We start from the raw sequence: 18769 nt of genomic DNA, 5'->3' as shown, positions 1-18769 counted from the left end.
GTCTCAGGCCGGCAGGGATTGTAGGTGGGGGGAATGAATGTACAGCGCTCTCTCCACCAATACCACGACTGAGGTGCCCTTGAGCAAGTCACCGAACCCCCAACTGCTCCCCGGGCGCCGCAGCATAAATGGCTGCCCACTGCTCCGGGTGTGTGTTCACGGTGTGTTGTGTGTTCACTGCTGTGTGTGTGTGCACGTTGGATGGGTTAAGTACTTGGCAGTATGTCACTTCACTTCACTTCACATCCGGCAGGACATCCAAACGCTCGCCTATCATTCATCCACAACAAATATGCCTTATCATCTGAAATATGTAAGTAATAGCAACTTTACATGGCCGCTAAATCTAATGTTAACCTGGAGAAATGTGTGCTATTCAGTGTCTGTGCAGAGAGTGGAAGCTGAACAGTAACGAGCTCACGGCAGGACAGATGGAGGCGCCGGTGCGCTCACTTGCTCTTAAAATACTCCGTAATTTTTGGTCATACAGATAAGAGTAATACATCTTTCAAATCTGTAAAGACTTAATTTGTGTGCACTCACAATTACAATAAAACGTGCTTTTGTAAAATAATGAAAGCAAACAAGATGCGCTTTCTGCCGTCTCGGTCTCTGTGAACTTGAGAGGGAAACTCCATGCATATCTTTGCCTTACAGACATTAAAAATATAAGCTATCAATAGAGAGTGAAATGTCTACTTTCAAATGAACCAATTCAAATGGAAAACAAATATTCTCAGATTATGTAATCTGTATGAAGATAAAGCCAAAGAAAGCACTCGTTTATAAGTGAATTATTAAAATGTTAATGCAGCCTCCTTACTGTTTTTCAATGACACATTCATAATCATTACTTCTGCCGGTGCGCTGTGGCAAGCTTTATGCGTGTGCTTGTGCCTGCATAGCTTTATTAAGATATGCAGGCAATTAAGAGCTCATTATAATGATTTAAATGGTTTATTAATAAACGTGCGATTAGTCGACTTCTGCTTAAAATGAACGACTACTAGTCGACCAGAAAAATCCTTAGTCGAGGACAGCCCTAGCAATTTGTAAAAGTATCTTCCAAATGTACAAATAATGGTTCGAAATTTAGTATTACAACGGTGCACTAACCAGGCAAAGTTTCCAGCATTAATGTGACTCTAAAAACTGAAGTGAAATGCTATGAAGCAAAAATCAAAGCTAAGCAAGACACATTTAAACTTTGAAAGTCAGCATGAAATGAAAATTTGAAAAAATATTTTCTAAATTAAACTTATTGATCTTTTTGTGAATGATTCATCCAAGCATTTTTCATTTTTGGAGTTTGCAATTTTTTAATCAAAATGTTATAACTTGATCTCCCAGTTAAAAAACGGCCTTTAAGTCCGATTAAACGCCGCCATTTTTTATACAATCAATTGCAAGCTTGCATTTAGATCTGCCTCCATTCAATCAACAACCAAAGAACAGAACCAAGTCACTCATCCTACATTTTTTCTTTTTTAATAATCTACTTCACTTGGATGTACATCACAATGCAGTCTGCTACTACTTCCATTACATTGTGGTTTTATTAATGCGCTATCAATAGAGATTTTGGACCAATGAGATTTCACTGTGGGCAGAGCTACCAGTGTAACACTGCAGAAACCGAAATAAAGCGAGAGGCAAAATGTCCTGCTAATGATATTAACATCATGTTATTTCTTATGATGTAAGAAACAGCTAGTTTTTATCTAATGCTATCAACAGGGGCCGGCTGCATAAAAGGTTTAGACTAGTCTTATAAGTTGGTCATCTAATTTTTTTCTTTAAGAGTGGTCATATTTTTTTAACTCCGTTAAATAAAAGCATAGATTAGTCTAAGTTGAATCCAAAAATAAGACTGAAAACCCTTTGGTGAACTGCTAATTGGTCAAACTCATACTTTAAGGCACTGTCTTAAGATAAGTTTATGCAACTGGCGCCAACAGGACTCCTGGAGTCTGGTCACACTTCTACTGACTAAAAAAATATATTGATCTTTTCAAATTAATCGCAAGACATTCTGTTGATGGCTCCACCTGCTCAACCATGAGTGTAACGCTAGTTATATAGGCGATCATCTTGTATAAGTATTGTGCAAGGATGTTTTTAATTACAGGCAATGTGTAGGCTATGTGCTGGAGGGGGAGAGACGGTGAAAGTGATCATCCTCTTTTGCCTGTAGGAAAGCAAACAATGGGAAATGAGGAGTTCATATTACTGCTCTCTCTTGACCTGTAGCAGACTGCTTTAACAGATGGCACTTACAATACTATAAGAGATTCTCCCACAAAAACTGAACAATAATATAGTAATAATAATAATCTTGTTGCATAATTAGAGTTTAGCTTTAAGAGCTGCCTTGTATTTGTAATACAACTCTTAAAGGGCCAGTCCACCCAGAAATGAAAATTCTGTCATTATTTAGTCACTCCAAAACCCAAATGACTTTCTTTCTTCCACAGGACAAAAAAAGGAAAATTTTTAAAGAAATGTTTTTTCTTACGTTTTGAAAAGGATGCAAAAGCACCATAAAAGTATCATAAAAGTGGTTCAAACGACTCACGCACTATATTCCAAGTCTTCTGATAGCTATGAAACAAACAGAATAATATGCAAGTCATTATTATTTGTTAAATTATAACAGCGATTATAATCTTCCTCTCCAGTGTGCTGTGAAACATTAGGATTTGCCTCACAAGAATGATTCACTCTGAATCAGACATTGTTACTTCTCTTGTGGACGTACACGACTGACACATCAATAAATTATTTTGATCAGTGTATATAGACAAGTGTCAATTTTCATCAGTTCTCCTAGTAGAACCGCAGTGTCAATAACAAGTCTTTTGGGTATCAGAAACCAATTTTTCTGTATCTCTTTTCTCGCGGACCGAAAAATCACTTCGTCACGGGGGCTCCTCTATGAAGCTCATGCATGAAAAAGCCATGAAGGGCGCAAAGGAGCTATGAATTTTGATGGCCGTCTTTGTGCGGGTGGCAGAGGAGGGTTAGCGTGATTAGCTGGATGTTAAGGGGATTTGTGGTGAGGTCTGTGTGCTGATGGGTGGCCTGACTCAAGAGTCTTCTGCTGATCCTCCGGATGAACTCCAGGGCCTCCAGCATTTTCATTAAGGATGGATTGGGAGCATCTCCCACTCTAGAAACACTTCATCACATGTAGTGTTTTACTTAGTGATTAGCCTCTCAGGCCTATGAGTGAGGGGCACAAGTGCCCTCAAAAAAGTCCATCCCACACATGCACATGTGCAAATGAAATGTTCACAGCCATGGCTAAACAACCTAAACTTATAACGAGAAGACCGGCTGACTGAAAGGTGGTGAGCACGGTGGCTCAAGCGACGGCCTGGGTAGTTGAAATGGGTTTCTTGAATGCTTCCCTTTGAGAATCCTATTTTACTGGTCTTTGTTTTTGCAGTTCTATATGGTGATGTTAGTGTGCCGAAATTTCATCAGTGTTTTCCCATTAACAGCCTAGATTTTGGCATCCTGCCACAATCTAATCTGTCCCGCCACAGTTTTGTATTGAAAATATTTTGTGCACTTTTGATAATAAAATAACACATTTTGCACTATTGCTTTGACAATGCATCTGTCAATGAAACCAACATAAAAATAAGTTATTTAATTAAATATATTGTCTGTTGCACAGCACCTTTGAAAGAGAAGTGTGCACTTGATCAGCTCGTGATCTGATGTTTTAACATGAGCTTAACATGCATTTGGGAATGCAACAGGCACCAGTTTGCATTACTTTCACATTTGCATAATTTCCAACATGTTTGTGGTCATATGATTAAAGCATTTCACAAGATTTGTAAATAGATGTGTTGTAAACCTGTTTTCACTGAAACTGCAATTTTCCACCAAAATAAAAGCCTACAAGTGAAGATATTTTAAGACAAAATAAAAAAAATATATATATTTTATGAAATTCAAATTAAATGTATTGTTGATTTACATTTATTTTACGGTGTAGTTTTATTACAATAGTAATATATTACTGTCTTATGGATAATAATAATAACAACAAAAATATTATTATTATTATATTCTAATTATTTGGCTTCCACTTTAACATCAATGCAAATCAATGCAAGGTTTTTTATTGTTTAATTTCGACACTAAAAATTAGTTGGAGCACATCATTTTAAACCAGATTGAGGCATTTAACTTCAAAATGAACAAAAATGCTCATCTGGGGGTGGCTTCTCCTAGACCCCATTAGACGGACCAAGGTCCATCCCCCATATTCTCACAATCCTATGGGAAACACGTTACGTCATAATTAACTAATACCACAATTTAGTGTTCATTGTAAAATACACTAAAAATATTTTCTTAAGTCTTTTGGGACTTTGCTGTACCGGAAAAACCTTCCAGTTGACGTCGATCCATTTTTAGAAATTTCTATTCATCTTTCATCATTTTTATTCTAAAGTACTTTTTAATGACGCATACCTTAAATATGTCCTGTTAAATCCTTACTAAAGATAAATCCTCTGGCTGAAGCCCAAAAGGAGAACAACTGCGCACGGCATACTAGAGAAGCGCACATGGATAAAAGAGTGAAAAAGTATGACCCATGAAGAAAAACACTGACTGTCTGCAAAAGAGGAACACAGAGGGTCATCCCTTCTTCTTACATTAGTTTGTTTTCACTGACACACTGAACTGTCTCCTCGGGGGAGAGCGGCGGCCATATTGTGCCTGTGATGAGGAGAGGAGGAGATCAGCTGGGCTGCAGGCAGGAAGCCATTCCAGCCCGCTCCTCATGCTCAAAAACCCCCTGAACATCTTGCTGCATCCTCCCAGTCTAATAAGACCGTAATCCACACAAGCTGTCAGTTGATACAAGCCTCCTTATGAGGACATAGCGGGAAAACCAGCGCAAAGCTGTTCTAAATAAAGCTTCAGCTGTTCAAATGGGAAACGGAAATTTGATGGGGATTTATCATGATGGGGGGGGCCAGTTCTGCCAATCAAACGTTTAGGGTTGTTTATATACCTGTGCATATGAGTCTCAGAAGAAATGTTAGAGACGTGACCTGGTAGTGCATATGGTTATATGTGGGCAATGTAGGTTTCTGGAATCTGGCTCGGGTCATTTCCTGATCCCACCTCCCACTGTTTTCCCAATCATTTCCAGTACCACCTATGACTGTCACCATTAATAATATTAAAATAAAATAAATCACAATAATAAAGTAAATTGTTTAATTAAAAAATACATTTAAATAAAATCATGATATAAATTACACATTTATTGATTGGTAAATTACGGAGTTTATACTCACATCTCTGGCTTTGCCGTAAAAGGCCTCTTGAGCTGCTGCTTCCAAGGAGCCGATGTAGAACACGGGATGGCAATCACCATATCTACAAAACATACATGCACACACTAAGCAAATATCACACAAATAAGCAAATACCAAATATCAGAGTAGCTATTTTCAAACATTAAAAACATCTTATTCAAAACCAGCAGTGATGAAAAAATATGTACAAGACACCACATACTGAGCTACAAAGAAATGCAGTTTATGTTTGGTTTTCTTTAGTGAAATTGGATGACAAATGTTACTTTGTCCAGGGATCTCACCTTCTAGAAAATTCAGCAGTAAAGTGCAGTAAGGCATCACCCTCATTTTCACTGTTCTCTGGCACTGAGGAAAGATGAAGGAATATATCAATTCAGATATCCAGTAAACACCATTCCTTCATGGTCAACCACAGATGAAATGACACAGTATAACTTACTCATCGGAGACTTTCGACAACTCGAGCTTCCCATGCCAAAGATTTCAGATTCATCTACACCAAACTCAGGTGCATCCTCGAAATCATCTCCCTCACTGTCACTGACCATGTGGACATCTGTGCACTGTAACACAGACACAGAAGCAATTTTCCTAGATTAGGCTAATATATTTAATGACAATATCAAAACCTATTCTTTAAGTAAAATTACAATAAAAAAGAAACATTTAATTAATCAGTTATAAACTAAAAAGTCCTCTTAAAAAAATGTGTTTCTATGTAAGGTTCTAAAACTACAAAAAAATATTTTCTACTGTATATCAAAATGCTAAATCTCATTTCTAATCCTAATTTCACTGAAATGTATTTGTGTTCATAATCGGGGGGGGGGGGGACAAAAACAAACAAAAGATTTATAATCCTGGCAATGACAACAAAAATAGCTCAGCCAAAAATGCCTATTAGTGACCACTCAATTACAACTCCATAAAAAAGTATAATAGTTCACAAAATAGTTCTCATTTTAATTCTACATTGGGGACCAAACCTAATACAAACGGTGCAGAGAATGTAATAGTTGCCAATCTGTTGAAAGGTTGCCATCAGACTTGAAACACAGGGGCAAGTCTGGCTGCAGTGTTACGCCTGGCAACTCAACAGCGATCCCTGTGCCCACTACACATTATTTCATCAATTCAGAGCAGTACTGCATTTCGATTCCAACAACGAGTTTCTCATTAAAGATAAAAATGGCAATCATTTATCCATTTTGGCTGAGCGGAGCAGTCTAATTAAAAATCCCACAAAACATTAGAATTGCCAAAACTGGCACCACATGCTATCTTACCATATGTTGAAAAATTTAAAAACAAAAACAGCAGAAATGAAATATATAAATGTAAAAATTATGAGAGAAACAGAACTTCTTAATGGTTCTCATCTACAGGTAAACAACAGCAGATTTGACACTGTTTGTGCATTGTTCTGCTTTACCTCTTCTGTCTGGTCCACCGTGAGCGCAGGGGAAGATCTTCTGCACACAGTCAGGTGGTGGCAGGGGTAACTGATTCCACTGGAGGCCAGAGTCATCTGTGCAATTAAAAAATTGATTTATTATACATTTTAGCACTGTTTTTCCAACCTTTTTGTTGTGTGTAGAATGAAACACCCCTTTTCGTTAACATAAAAGACCATAAAGTCATCATAGCTAACGTTTATGAAGTTATCGTTTTGGGTTTGGAACATCCCGAGGAGCCTGCGATGATAGAATTATTGGGTGAACTATTCCTTTAAGATATAATTTCCCAGTAAAGTTTGCAGAGACCACCAGTATTCATCTTCGCAGGGTTTCAGAGGTACTGTCTGTTTGGCACTCTAAAGAGCATCACATGCAGCATACGGTGAGCTGTTGGTGAAGACCTGAGTAACTCATTAACTCTCAGGCTAGAGTGGAAATGTCAGCAGCACTCCACACTACAGGGACTCATTACAGAACAGCCCCATACACACACACACACACACCTCCCTGGAGTTACAGCACAGAGGTCTATTCTCTCGACTCTTACCTGACATTACCAATTACACTCTATAATCAGTGTGTTTTTACATATTCATTTTCAATACCTAAATGACCACAGCGGTCAATACTTTATACCAACAGTAATGATAAACATTTTTCAGCTCTTAGCCTGTCTTAAACCGGTCTATAGTAGCAAGACAGACACATCAGAAGAGACTAAAATACACAGAGACAAAGAGAAAATGGATTTACTGCAGGGGGCTCTTGTGCTCTTTTACTCTCATGTGTTTTAGAGAGATTCTTGGTTCAATTCAAGCTATATTTATACCAGTTTATCACCTTAAGTTATTGTTCTTCAAGTGTAGATTGACAGATTAACTGCATCATTAGGTGGAACTCAAAACAAATTGCACCCAATAACACCATTTACATAACAGGACATAACTATTTTCACAGGTAAATTACTTAATGTACTGTTTGCATCAATCACTCAGTTTTTAAGAAACAGCAGACAACGTGAAATACATGATAAACAAAGATAAAAATAAATGTGACAATTTAGATGCGCATAAAAAAGAAAGGATAACAACAATGACGACATCAATAATAATATAATTTATTACTATTATTATTAAAATTGTTCTGCACATTGGACATTTTAAACAAAACAAAAAAATCAGCTGTTAAATATAAGATATCTCTGATTTGCAACTTTACCCAATAAAAATATAACATTCTTGAGCATCTTGATCGGGCTATAAATTTAAATAATTTAAACATTAACCAAACTTTACATTTTAAAAGTTAAAAGTATAGTTCCCATTGCCTAGCCATTAGGACATATGCAGATGTTAACCGAAAATTAAAGCAATCCCCCCCTGATGTCACGTCTTGGTATTGATTATCAGACATAACAGATTAAGTGTAAAGAAGCTTTGGTTTAAGCACCATAATATCCCATAATGCAACTCTGGATTTCAGAGTGTCAAGTACTTTAACAGGTGCTAACTCCTCCAAAACACGACACACTCTCTCTCTTTCTTTGTGATGGCCCACACAGAGAGAAGAATCCCAGTGTTTCTCTTCTAAAAGGACTAATTTAAGACAGACTGTCTGTAAAGAGACACAATGTACAGTACTGTTGTGTGACACAACCAAAAGCACTGTCCAAGCATCAGACATGTTCTTTTCGCAGGAAGATCAGAGTGTCGGAGGCCAGAGAAAATATAGAACTCACTAGGGAAGAAATCATAGGGTAAACTGTGCCACTACTGAAGGTGCCTGCAGAGTCATATACAAATAAAAATTATTTTGTGGTGAAGTACTACAGAAAAACAAAATAAATTAAATAATTTAGTTCAGCCAATAATAATAAAAAAAAGAAAAGTAAATTCAATATTAGTACTCAATTTAGGCTTGTAGAATTTAAAGTTTACTTGGAATTGTTTGTTATTTTTACAAAGATTGTTTAAGTAAATATCAAAGTCATGATCCTGTTGTTCCCATCATGCACTTGGGCATGAATAATTAATAAGGTTAATTTTTGCTGTTTTCCAGCAAATTATCCATCTACACTGTACAATTATTACTCGATTTATCCCGATTGTGCACTTGTATTATCATGTTAGTAGCACACATTAAGCTATTTATTTAATTTTTATTGTTATTTATTTTCTTAACTTATTCTTTTTAACCTAATTTAGCTGTTTTTTCTCTCCTTTTCCTTTAATGTTTGTATGTTTATTACTTTCTGTCTGTCTTCTTGTTTTGAAAATTCAATAAATAAATCATGAATAAAAAAAAAAGAATAACAAGCTATCTATTTGCTTACACGTTTGTAAGTGATAAGTGAACCACATGCTTTCATTTTTTCAGTGCTATGTTGTTTGAGTAAAGTTTACAAACCATGACTGAGTGAAATGTACTTGAGTATTGCAGGGTAAACTTAAAATAATTTAGTAGATTTTACTCATCAAACGCTAACTGGCCAGGTTTAATTTACTTATTTCCTTTGCTAATATTAAACTTAGTTAAGTAGATTTTTTAACTTTTTAAGTAGATTTTACTTGATTCCTTACTTTAATTTTGCTTAAAAAAAAATTGCGTGCAAAAACTTGCAAAAGAAAAATTAAGTAAATTTTACTTATTGTTTTTTTCCCCAGTGTAATTAAGTTTTCCATAACTATTTATCTGACCTAAAATATTGTAAAGACGTCTATATATAAATAACCTTTGTTATGCACACCTTCACATACCATCGGATCATCGGGTCTAATCCTGAATAGCTGTTGATATCCAAATGGTTAGTTTTTAATATTTATAAGGATAGTTCACCTAAAAATGAAATTTCTGTCACCATTTACTCATGCTCATGTTGTTTCAAACCTGTATGACATTTTCATAGCCTCTGAATAAAGTAAGTCATAAAGGTTTTTAATGACATTAAATTAGCAAGAATTACCCCTTTAATGTGCTCATAATGACAATATATTTTTTCAGTTTAGTTCTCATAAATAGTCAGGAATGTACATATTACTGTACATCTACATAGTAAATAACCATTATCTAACCAGGTAAGTCCTGTTTCCATGATTTAACACATGAAGCAGGGAAGAATTAGGGCACTTAAAGTCACAGGTAAGTGGTGAAACTTCCATGTTCTGACCCCACTGCCTAACGGTATGAGTGTCTGGGTGCTTAAGTGTGTGCGTGTTCAGAGCCGCAGGCTACAGGGGAGAGGTCACCCCCTCATCTTTCCACACCTCCCTCTCCACCTCCAAACAAAGAACAAAATCCTCCTCTTTTGGACCCCTTTCATTAACACTTGCATTAAAGGCCCTAGCACTGAGCGCCATGCAAAAGAGGAATTCCATTTATTTTTCTCTGTTCTCATCTTAGAGGACTTCTCCATTTACTATCAACTAAATATATTTATCTGGCTAACTTTTACTTCTCCTCTTGGTTGTTTTCAGCTATTTGTTGTCATTCTCCATCGCTCAGACTGTGAAGGAGATAATTACTGCTGACAGCTGCTCTAGTTGTCCGAAACCCCCAAAGCTGCACCTTGTGTCTGCCTTCTTTGATAGATGAGGACAAGAGAGCTACAGAGCGCGAAAAAAGTGAGAGAGTGTGGAGTCCAGAAAAGAAAAGAAAAATAAGAAGCCCCACCCTAAACACCTGTTGGACCCTTTCAGGTTGGGGTTTGAAGAGGTGTCAGTCTTGATTAAGATCTAGGGTCAAATACAGTGTTTAAAATGCTCAGTGAACCTTTCAGAACTAAGCCCTTCGAGAAAAAAAAGAAGTGTGAATAGGCTAGGCGATGTTTTGTTTTCACCTGTTTAAGGTGTAATCTGTAACTGCTACGATTTGCTGGATGCGGGATGGCAGACAACAGCAAATGCCTCTTACAATAATAACATTTTATAAATCTATAGTACAAATCTCAGTGTCAAAATAGTGATACTTTAACACAAAATATTATTTGAAATACTTGATCTAAAAAATAGTAACTGACAGGTACAAACTTTAATAAAAGTAAATAAATAAATAAAAATCACCAAAGCTGGTGCTGATAAATTTATATGCATTAGGTAAATATATATTTACAAAGTCACGTGATGTGCTTATGAACCTAGTCGCACTCGAGTAGAGCTCCATACATTTGGCCTCTTTTTGCAGATTTTTTCGTTTTGTTTCAAGTTTTATTAATTGGTGGTGCTTTACCTGATGGCATGCAGTTGTAAACAGCAGGAGTTGTCTTCATCGGCTTCTCTGATTATGAAGAAATCCAAGTCACCGGCCGCGAGCGATATGATGGACAAGATGGCGAACACTGTTACACACTTTGAGGACATTCTAAGAACAGAGTTGACGGCGATGCGGAACAAGTTCGCTTCTCACATGTCAGTTGTTCAGTCGCTATGATCTAAACTGGATCTTCTTTCAGGGGAGATGAGAGAACAAAAAGTTGTTGCAGATCACGATAGGGGAGTAGCCACGCTCGAGCAACAGGTTGTGGACTTACAGGATCGCAATAGGCGCAGCAATCTCCGTCTGGTTGGATTGCCTGAAGGTTCCGAGAAGGACGACCCTATGGGCTTTTTGAAAAGATCGCTACCGACGAGGCTCCCGTCTCTGGCGGGCAAAGAGATTGAAGTGGAGCGAGCGCATCGTGTGTACACAAGGCTCTCCTCAGATCGCGCTAAACCACGGGTTTTCATCTTTAAACTGCTGCGGTACACGGACGGGGAGCTCATTCTGCGGGCTGCCAGACTTCATGCCCCGGTGAAAACAGAGCAACGCTGTCTGTCTTTCCAGATTTTTCTCCGGTCACCGCCAAAAAGAAGTGCATTTGCACCAATTAGGAAGGAGATGAGAGACGCTGGCATCTAGAATTGTCTCTTTTATCTTGCAACGCTGAAGGTCATTCTCAATCAAGGTGAACCTAAAATGCTACATTCCCCAGAAGCAAGAGTTTTTGTCAGATCCCTTTCATCCACCAACTCTCAGTGAACTTCAGCTGGACATTTGCTGTCTAATCGGAGAAGAGATGCTCTAAATGGTTAGGTGACTGTGTCTTTCACTGTTCACTTTAATGTTCACTTCTTAATTCATAGTTCATTGTGCATACAATATCGCTTACTGATTATGATATTTTATTTGTTTTAGTTGTATTCTTTATCTCTCTTCTCTTTTTTTTTTTTTAAATAGAAATACTACCTAATCAATGTGTGATTATGGGCCAAATGTTGGTGCTACAGTAATGTGCAGGTTTTTGTTGACGCCACGGACCATATTAAGGGGTGCTGGCAGATCAAGGTTTGTTCTTGGTTTGATATGCCATAGTTCATGGGAATGTGTTTATGTTTTTTTTATGGTAACGGGGAGGGTGGGGGTGGTTTAATGGTAGACTCAACTGGTTTTATTTTCAAACTTGTATTTTGTCTTATTATGCAGTAATTCTGTTTAATACCTATGACTGACCTTAATATTCTGAGTTGTAATATTAATGGGCTAAATGGCCCTCACAAACGTACAGGTTTTCTGGATTTTTTGCGAAGAAGAAAGATTGATATAGTGTTAGTTCAAGAATTTAAAACGAGGATATACGCAGGTGTAATAATAAGTTTTATGAAGTGGTATCTCACTAATCTTCGGATACTAAAACCAAGGGAGTCATAATATTGGTGCGGAGGACTTTAAATATTACTATTTTAGAGAAAGGTGATACAGATGGTAGAATAACACATAAAAACAATAGTGGAGAATAAGAATATTGTATTTCTCTCAGTTTATGCCCCTTGTACTCCTGACCCTACTTTTTTCCTCTGTTTTGTCAATCTATCTCTTGAAGTTTTCAGATTTTGAAACTGTATTGGGTGCAGATATGAATTCTGTAATGTCACATATCCTAGATAGATCTGGACCAAAGGAATCACACTCTCAAGCTTTGTGTTCTGACAAACTTCGGCAATGTGTAACCTCATCCTCGTTGGTGAACAGCTGGCGTTTATTAAACCCTTCTGCTAAGTCTTTCACTTTCTTTTCTGCTACTCATAAATCCTATTTGCGAATTGACTATATTTTCATTTCTACTTCTTTATCTTCAGCTGTTCGTGATGCCGATATCTGTTCCTTATCTCTGTCAGATCATGATGGAAATTTGTGCAGATTATCTTTGATCCCTCGGCCATCTTGTGCCACTAGATGGCGATTTAACCCTAAATTGTTACAGGATGAAAACTTTTGCAGTCAATTCAGAAATAAATTAGCTGAGTTTATTGAAATTAACCAAGGTTCAGTGGATGATCCTCGAACACTTTGGAATGCAGTTAAAGGATTTATAAGGAATAACTCAATTTCATATGCCTCTTTCCTTCAGAAAAACCAGACATAAAAAGATAGTTGAACTGGAATCACAGCTCCAGAATCTGACTAGAGATAATCAGCGTTGTTTCTCAGACAATACACTCAGTAAAAGTAAACACTCTGGGAGATATCTATGATGATAGTGGTTTAAAATCCTTCCAGAATCTTAAAACTCAATATAATCTGCCAGGCAGCTCCTTTTTTATGTATTTGCCCATTAGTTCGGCCCTACGGGCATATGGGGTGCCTTGGAACTCTCAACTGCCTGTTCACCCTTTGCGCAAACTAATCCTTCCTTCTAAGGAATCTCCCTCCTCTGCTTCAGTCATCTATCTCTTTCTTCTTGAGCATTCATACAAACCTTTATCTATTACTACTGTTTGGGCTAAGGGTCTTAATGAGGATGTGCATGTTTTATTTTCCGATCAGGTATGGGGTATGTTTAAACTGTCTTCTAAAAACACTAATCATCAAATGATTAATTGGAAATTGTTGCATAGGGTTTACTTGACTCCAAAGAAACGTTTTTATAAGAATCTGTCATCTTCTCCTAAGTGTAATCTCTGTTCCCAAGGAGTTTTAGGCACGTGGAGCTCTCACTGGACCTATCATATTTGTTGGGTACTGAGATATGTTTGACTCTGCGCCATTTTGTCATGAATGACTTTTGGGACTTCACCTTGTCCGTCCATCAAAGATCTTTACTGTTAGCTGCTCTCACAGCAGCAAAAAAATAGCTGGTCAACCGTTGGAATCCTCCTCACACAATGGACAGACGAACCTGGACTGTGTATTTGTTGGACATTATCTCGATGGAACTCTCTACTTCTCGTATACATGGATCTAACGTGAAAACTGTTCATTCATGGCATTCAGCTTTTAATGCTTTTAATGTTTTGTCTCCTTTTCTAAAATCTTTGTAAAAAAATATTTTATTGTTCCTTGCTTATCTATTAATATTAATTAATATATTTTTATTATTTGTTTATTTTAAGTCTACGAGGGGGTGGGATGGGTTCTAAATTTGTACAGCTACTTTTTGGTTTGTACTACTGTCCCACAGAACAGTTGTTTTATATAAAAAAAAAAAAAAAAAAAAAAAAAATTATATATATATATATATATATATACATACACTCACCTAAAGGATTATTAGGAACACCTGTTCAATTTCTCATTAATGCAATTATCTAATCAACCAATTACATGGCAGTTGCTTCAATGCATTTAGGGGTGTGGTCCTGGTCAAGACAATCTCCTGAACTCCAAACTGAATGTCAGAATGGGAAAGAAAGGTGATTTAAGCAATTTTGAGCGTGGCATGGTTGTTGGTGCCAGACGGGCCAGTCTGAGTATTTCACAATCTGTTCAGTTACTGGGATTTTCACGCACAACCATTTCTAGGGTTTACAAAGAATGGTGTGAAAAGGGAAAAACATCCAGTATGCGGCAGTCCTGTGGGCGAAAATGCCTTGTTGATGCTAGAGGTCAGAGGAGAATGGGCCGACTGATTCAAGCTGATAGAAGAGCAACTTTGACTGAAATAACCACTCGTTACAACCGAGGTATGCAGCAAAGCATTTGTGAAGCCACAACACGCACAACCTTGAGGCGGATGGGCTACAACAGCAGAAGACCCCACCGGGTACCACTCATCTCCACTACAAATAGGTAAAAGAGGCTACAATTTGCACGAGCTCACCAAAATTGGACGGTTGAAGACTGGACAAATGTTGCCTGGTCTGATGAGTCTCGATTTCTGTTGAGACATTCAGATGGTAGAGTCAGAATTTGGCGTAAACAGAATGAGAACATGGATCCATCATGCCTTGTTACCACTGTGCAGGCTGGTGGTGGTGGTGTAATGGTGTGGGGGATGTTTTCTTGGCACACTTTAGGCCCCTTAGTGCCAATTGGACATCGTTTAAATGCCACGGCCTACCTGAGCATTGTTTCTGACCATATCCATCCCTTTATGACCACCATGTACCCATCCTCTGATGGCTACTTCCAGCAGGATAATGCACCATGTCACAAAGCTCGAATCATTTCAAATTGGTTTCTTGAACATGACAATGAGTTCACTGTACTAAAATGGCCCCCACAGTCACCAGATCTCAACCCAATAGAGCATCTTTGGGATGTGGTGGAACGGGAGCTTCATGCCCTGGATGTGCATCCCACAAATCTCCATCAACTGCAAGATGCTATCCTATCAATATGGGCCAACATTTCTAAAGAATGCTTTCAGCACCTTGTTGAATCAATGCAGTTCTGAAGGCGAAAGGGGGTCAAACACAGTATTGGTATGGTGTTCCTAATAATCCTTTAGGTGAGTGTATATATAAAATAATAAAAAAAATACAAATAATTAAAAAAAAAAATTTAAAACATTTAAAAAAAATTAATAATGTTTATTTACAGTTTCCTAAATTAAAAAAGTTTCCAAATCTATAATGCAGTGTGAAAAACGTCTTTACTAAAACAGAGATGAATGGAAAACCCCTCCATTTCGAAATCAAACATTACAGATCCATTTCACCTGCATTATATAGATCACCACCACACACTGCTAAATAAGACACTGGCATAGTCAGCAGGGTGTTGATCTAAACATGTAAAGCATGATTTATGTCAGTCGGCCCCAGTAAGGGACAGGGAGTGGAGATCGACAGCAAGCTGACGATTCTGAAGACAGAAGATTGGCAATATAAGAGTGTATATACCTCTCTCTCGAAAACTTCACCTGCAGACAGCAATCTCACAAGGGGCTCTGTACGGGCTTAGAGCTGAGCCTCGTCGCTACAGCAACCAGCGGGCCCAATAAGCCGCCTCCGCAGGTCTGTGATGCTGAAAGCCCATAACAGCCATGGGCCACGGAGACCCTCAGAGAGCAGCAGCAGTAATACATTAGCAAACACCAAGAAACACTGGATAAATGTCAGCAATTAAGGGGGAAAAGACTCTAATAAGGACGTTCCAGAAGTTGTCAATCATTCCCATAGGTGCTCCACAAGGTTGGCAATGAAATATGAAAAGAGCTCAAAAGAGTTTTGGCTCAGGATGTGTGTGTGTGAGAAAGGGAACTCAGAGGTGGGAAATGGACCAATTAGGAGCCTAAATTAAGAGAACAAATAAAATAAACAAGAACATGAGCTACAATTTGACGCTGGGACATTTTTAATAATAGCGTCAAGGGAACAGTGCAAAGTCAATCAATCTTGAACACAATTAATTTTTCTCAGATTACTATATTTACATAAGCAATTAAATAAATCGTCACTAATAAAACAAAATGATGAACTGGCATTATTTACATAAATCGTTGGAAATCTCCAGAACACACTAGTAGGATTCAACAAAAAATGTATTGCAGCCCAAGTTCGGGCAGAAAAGATATCGAAGTTTGGCCGGTTAATGCCAAACACAGCCTGCAAACAGCAGTCCTCAAGTGGCCTGCCATATGAAGAAGCCTGTGTCAGCCCCTCAAACACACCACATGCATCCTGACTACACCCACTCAAACAAACAAGGGCTAAAACATGACTATGGTAAACAGCCTCCTTTGAATTTACAGACACTGCATTGGCACGTCAAGACAACCGCTAAGATCCACCCCTAGATTCAAAAGGCATAAGAAGGTACGCTGATTTTTACATTGTAATCCCTTTCTCCCCGGAGACGAATTTACAATGCTAATCACAAATCCATTTAAAACAACTGCACTGTTTAAATGTTAACTGGTTAAACCGTTTCACTGCATGAATGGATCAAAATCAAACCATATTTTCTTCATTTGACTCCCTGACAGTAATACAATACACAAATACTGAAGATGCACTGAGAGCCAAGTATACTTTCCGACTTCCCTCTGAAACTGATTAATATATTAAGTTCAATCCATTTCAACAGTACAAGAAAAAAAAAAAAAAACCTGTCGCTAGCTTCTTCACAACCAATATGCTTAAAAGCGAAATGTAAACTGACTACTGATCAGTTTTCTATTTTTCACCCTTATGAGGTGGAACGGAGCACAGAGAGACTCGCTGTATATGAGCAAGCCAAGGGTAATGAAAGCACAGCGGAGTAGGCATTGACTCAGAATGCTGGTAAATGTATTTCTAAGCCTAGGCTGTCATGTTTATTGGTACAAATCCCAGGAGATGAGGGAAGGTTAATGAGATACGCGCAAAAAAACGGCCTGCCTGCCATGCGAGAGCTTTGCGTCTAATGCACGGCTAGGCATTTCAATAAGGGCCGGGAGCCATTATTAAGACTGGTGGTTTAATAATATGTCCCTCCCTATAAGCTAAGACGAGTTGAGGTGAAAATCTGGTCTGTGGCCAAGTGCATGACGACCACACATAACCAATCACTGCTTGGGCATTAACGGTTCAATGTGCCTCAAAGAGTATTCATGAGCGGTGCCCTCTTCATCAAAAAAACAAGATTGTGGGTTGAGGTCTTCGGTGAGTGCACTTCAGCCCTGAAGTGGCCCGACTCAAGTGGGCAGTCTGTGGTGAGAGGGTGTAATTCAGTGACCTTGTGTCTGTTGTGCTTTTTGCTAAAGGACGAAACGATCACTCCAGCCGCCCTTCTAACAATATGAGCTAAATGAATTGGGTGAGATACATGAGCCTTACAAACGCACACTGAAAATATACAATGCAGTCATTGTTGAAGAGCTCTGTGAAACACTGCTCGTAAAGTTACTGACAATGGGGTCATAGTTTTTTGTTCTGGTACTCTAAAATACTAAGTAGTCACAGGGTTTTATGTTTTATTTCGTTCTTTAAATAGTGGTAACCAAAACCAACTTAATAGCTTCAGAAAAAAAAAGTGGTCAGATACATTTTACTCTTTTGAAAGTTGACAATGCAAATTTGGAAGTTGGGGGGGTTGGGGGGACTTTCAACACCTGAAACAAACAGTGCTAACAAAACAGGTTTGTTCATCAGGCCACTCCCTTTGAAATCATACTTTCCCTAAATTAGGCACCTGACAGCAAATGAAGACACAATGACAAGCATAGACCTAAGAAACACATGGTTAAAAACACAAGGGCAATTTCCATGCTTAACTGGTCATTTGCCCAATGACTAGAGATAAGTAAAGGAAAAGTTCCCATGGTTATTGTACGAATGATTATCGTGGATGTCTAAGCTGGGAGGTGGGGTTCCTCAGGGTTCGGTGTTAGGGCCCTCTCTGATCACTGTGAACGAGTCGTACTGAAAGGCTGGGAGCACAGAACAGGGCGAGAAAGGTCACTGACCCCCCACTACATGAGCTGTAATGTCCACACAGAGAGGACAAGGGAGAGGAGCTGCAGTGTGACATCTTAATTAGTACCAACATCTTACTTTCACATTGGATGATGCTTAAACCACTACAGAAAAGAAGAAATTCTATTCAATTTGTCTAAACTTCTATAAGAAACCTGTTTCTTACACTCCTAAGGCACAATTTCTGTCATGTAATTTGTCATTTCACACTGAAAGTAAAAATGCAACAATTATAGCAAAGCAAAACATACTTGAAGTTAGAGTTAGATTGGCCAGATAGATAGATATATACTTAGAGTAACTTCTACTA

At 38.1% G+C, this 18769-nt stretch overlaps 1 protein-coding gene across 2 annotated transcripts in view; it reads right to left on the bottom strand.

Moving 5' to 3' along the window:
- Nucleotides 1-18769, bottom strand: part of faf1 (Fas (TNFRSF6) associated factor 1) — a 72250-nt gene that overhangs the window by 24886 nt on the left and 28595 nt on the right. For both annotated transcript variants that reach the window (XM_079384324.1, XM_079384325.1), the window contains exons 9-12: nt 6784-6879; nt 5791-5914; nt 5633-5696; nt 5328-5409 (exon numbers count right to left, since the gene is read on the bottom strand). In XM_079384324.1, the coding sequence (XP_079240450.1) occupies nt 5328-5409; nt 5633-5696; nt 5791-5914; nt 6784-6879 (366 nt within the window). The remainder of the gene's footprint in view (nt 1-5327; nt 5410-5632; nt 5697-5790; nt 5915-6783; nt 6880-18769) is intronic.

This window comes from Barbus barbus (assembly GCF_936440315.1).
Source record: "Barbus barbus genome assembly, chromosome: 29".
Classification (NCBI taxonomy): domain Eukaryota; kingdom Metazoa; phylum Chordata; class Actinopteri; order Cypriniformes; family Cyprinidae; genus Barbus; species Barbus barbus.
The sequence above is the reverse complement of the archived record's forward strand: the minus strand, read 5'-3'. Positions and strand labels throughout refer to the sequence as shown.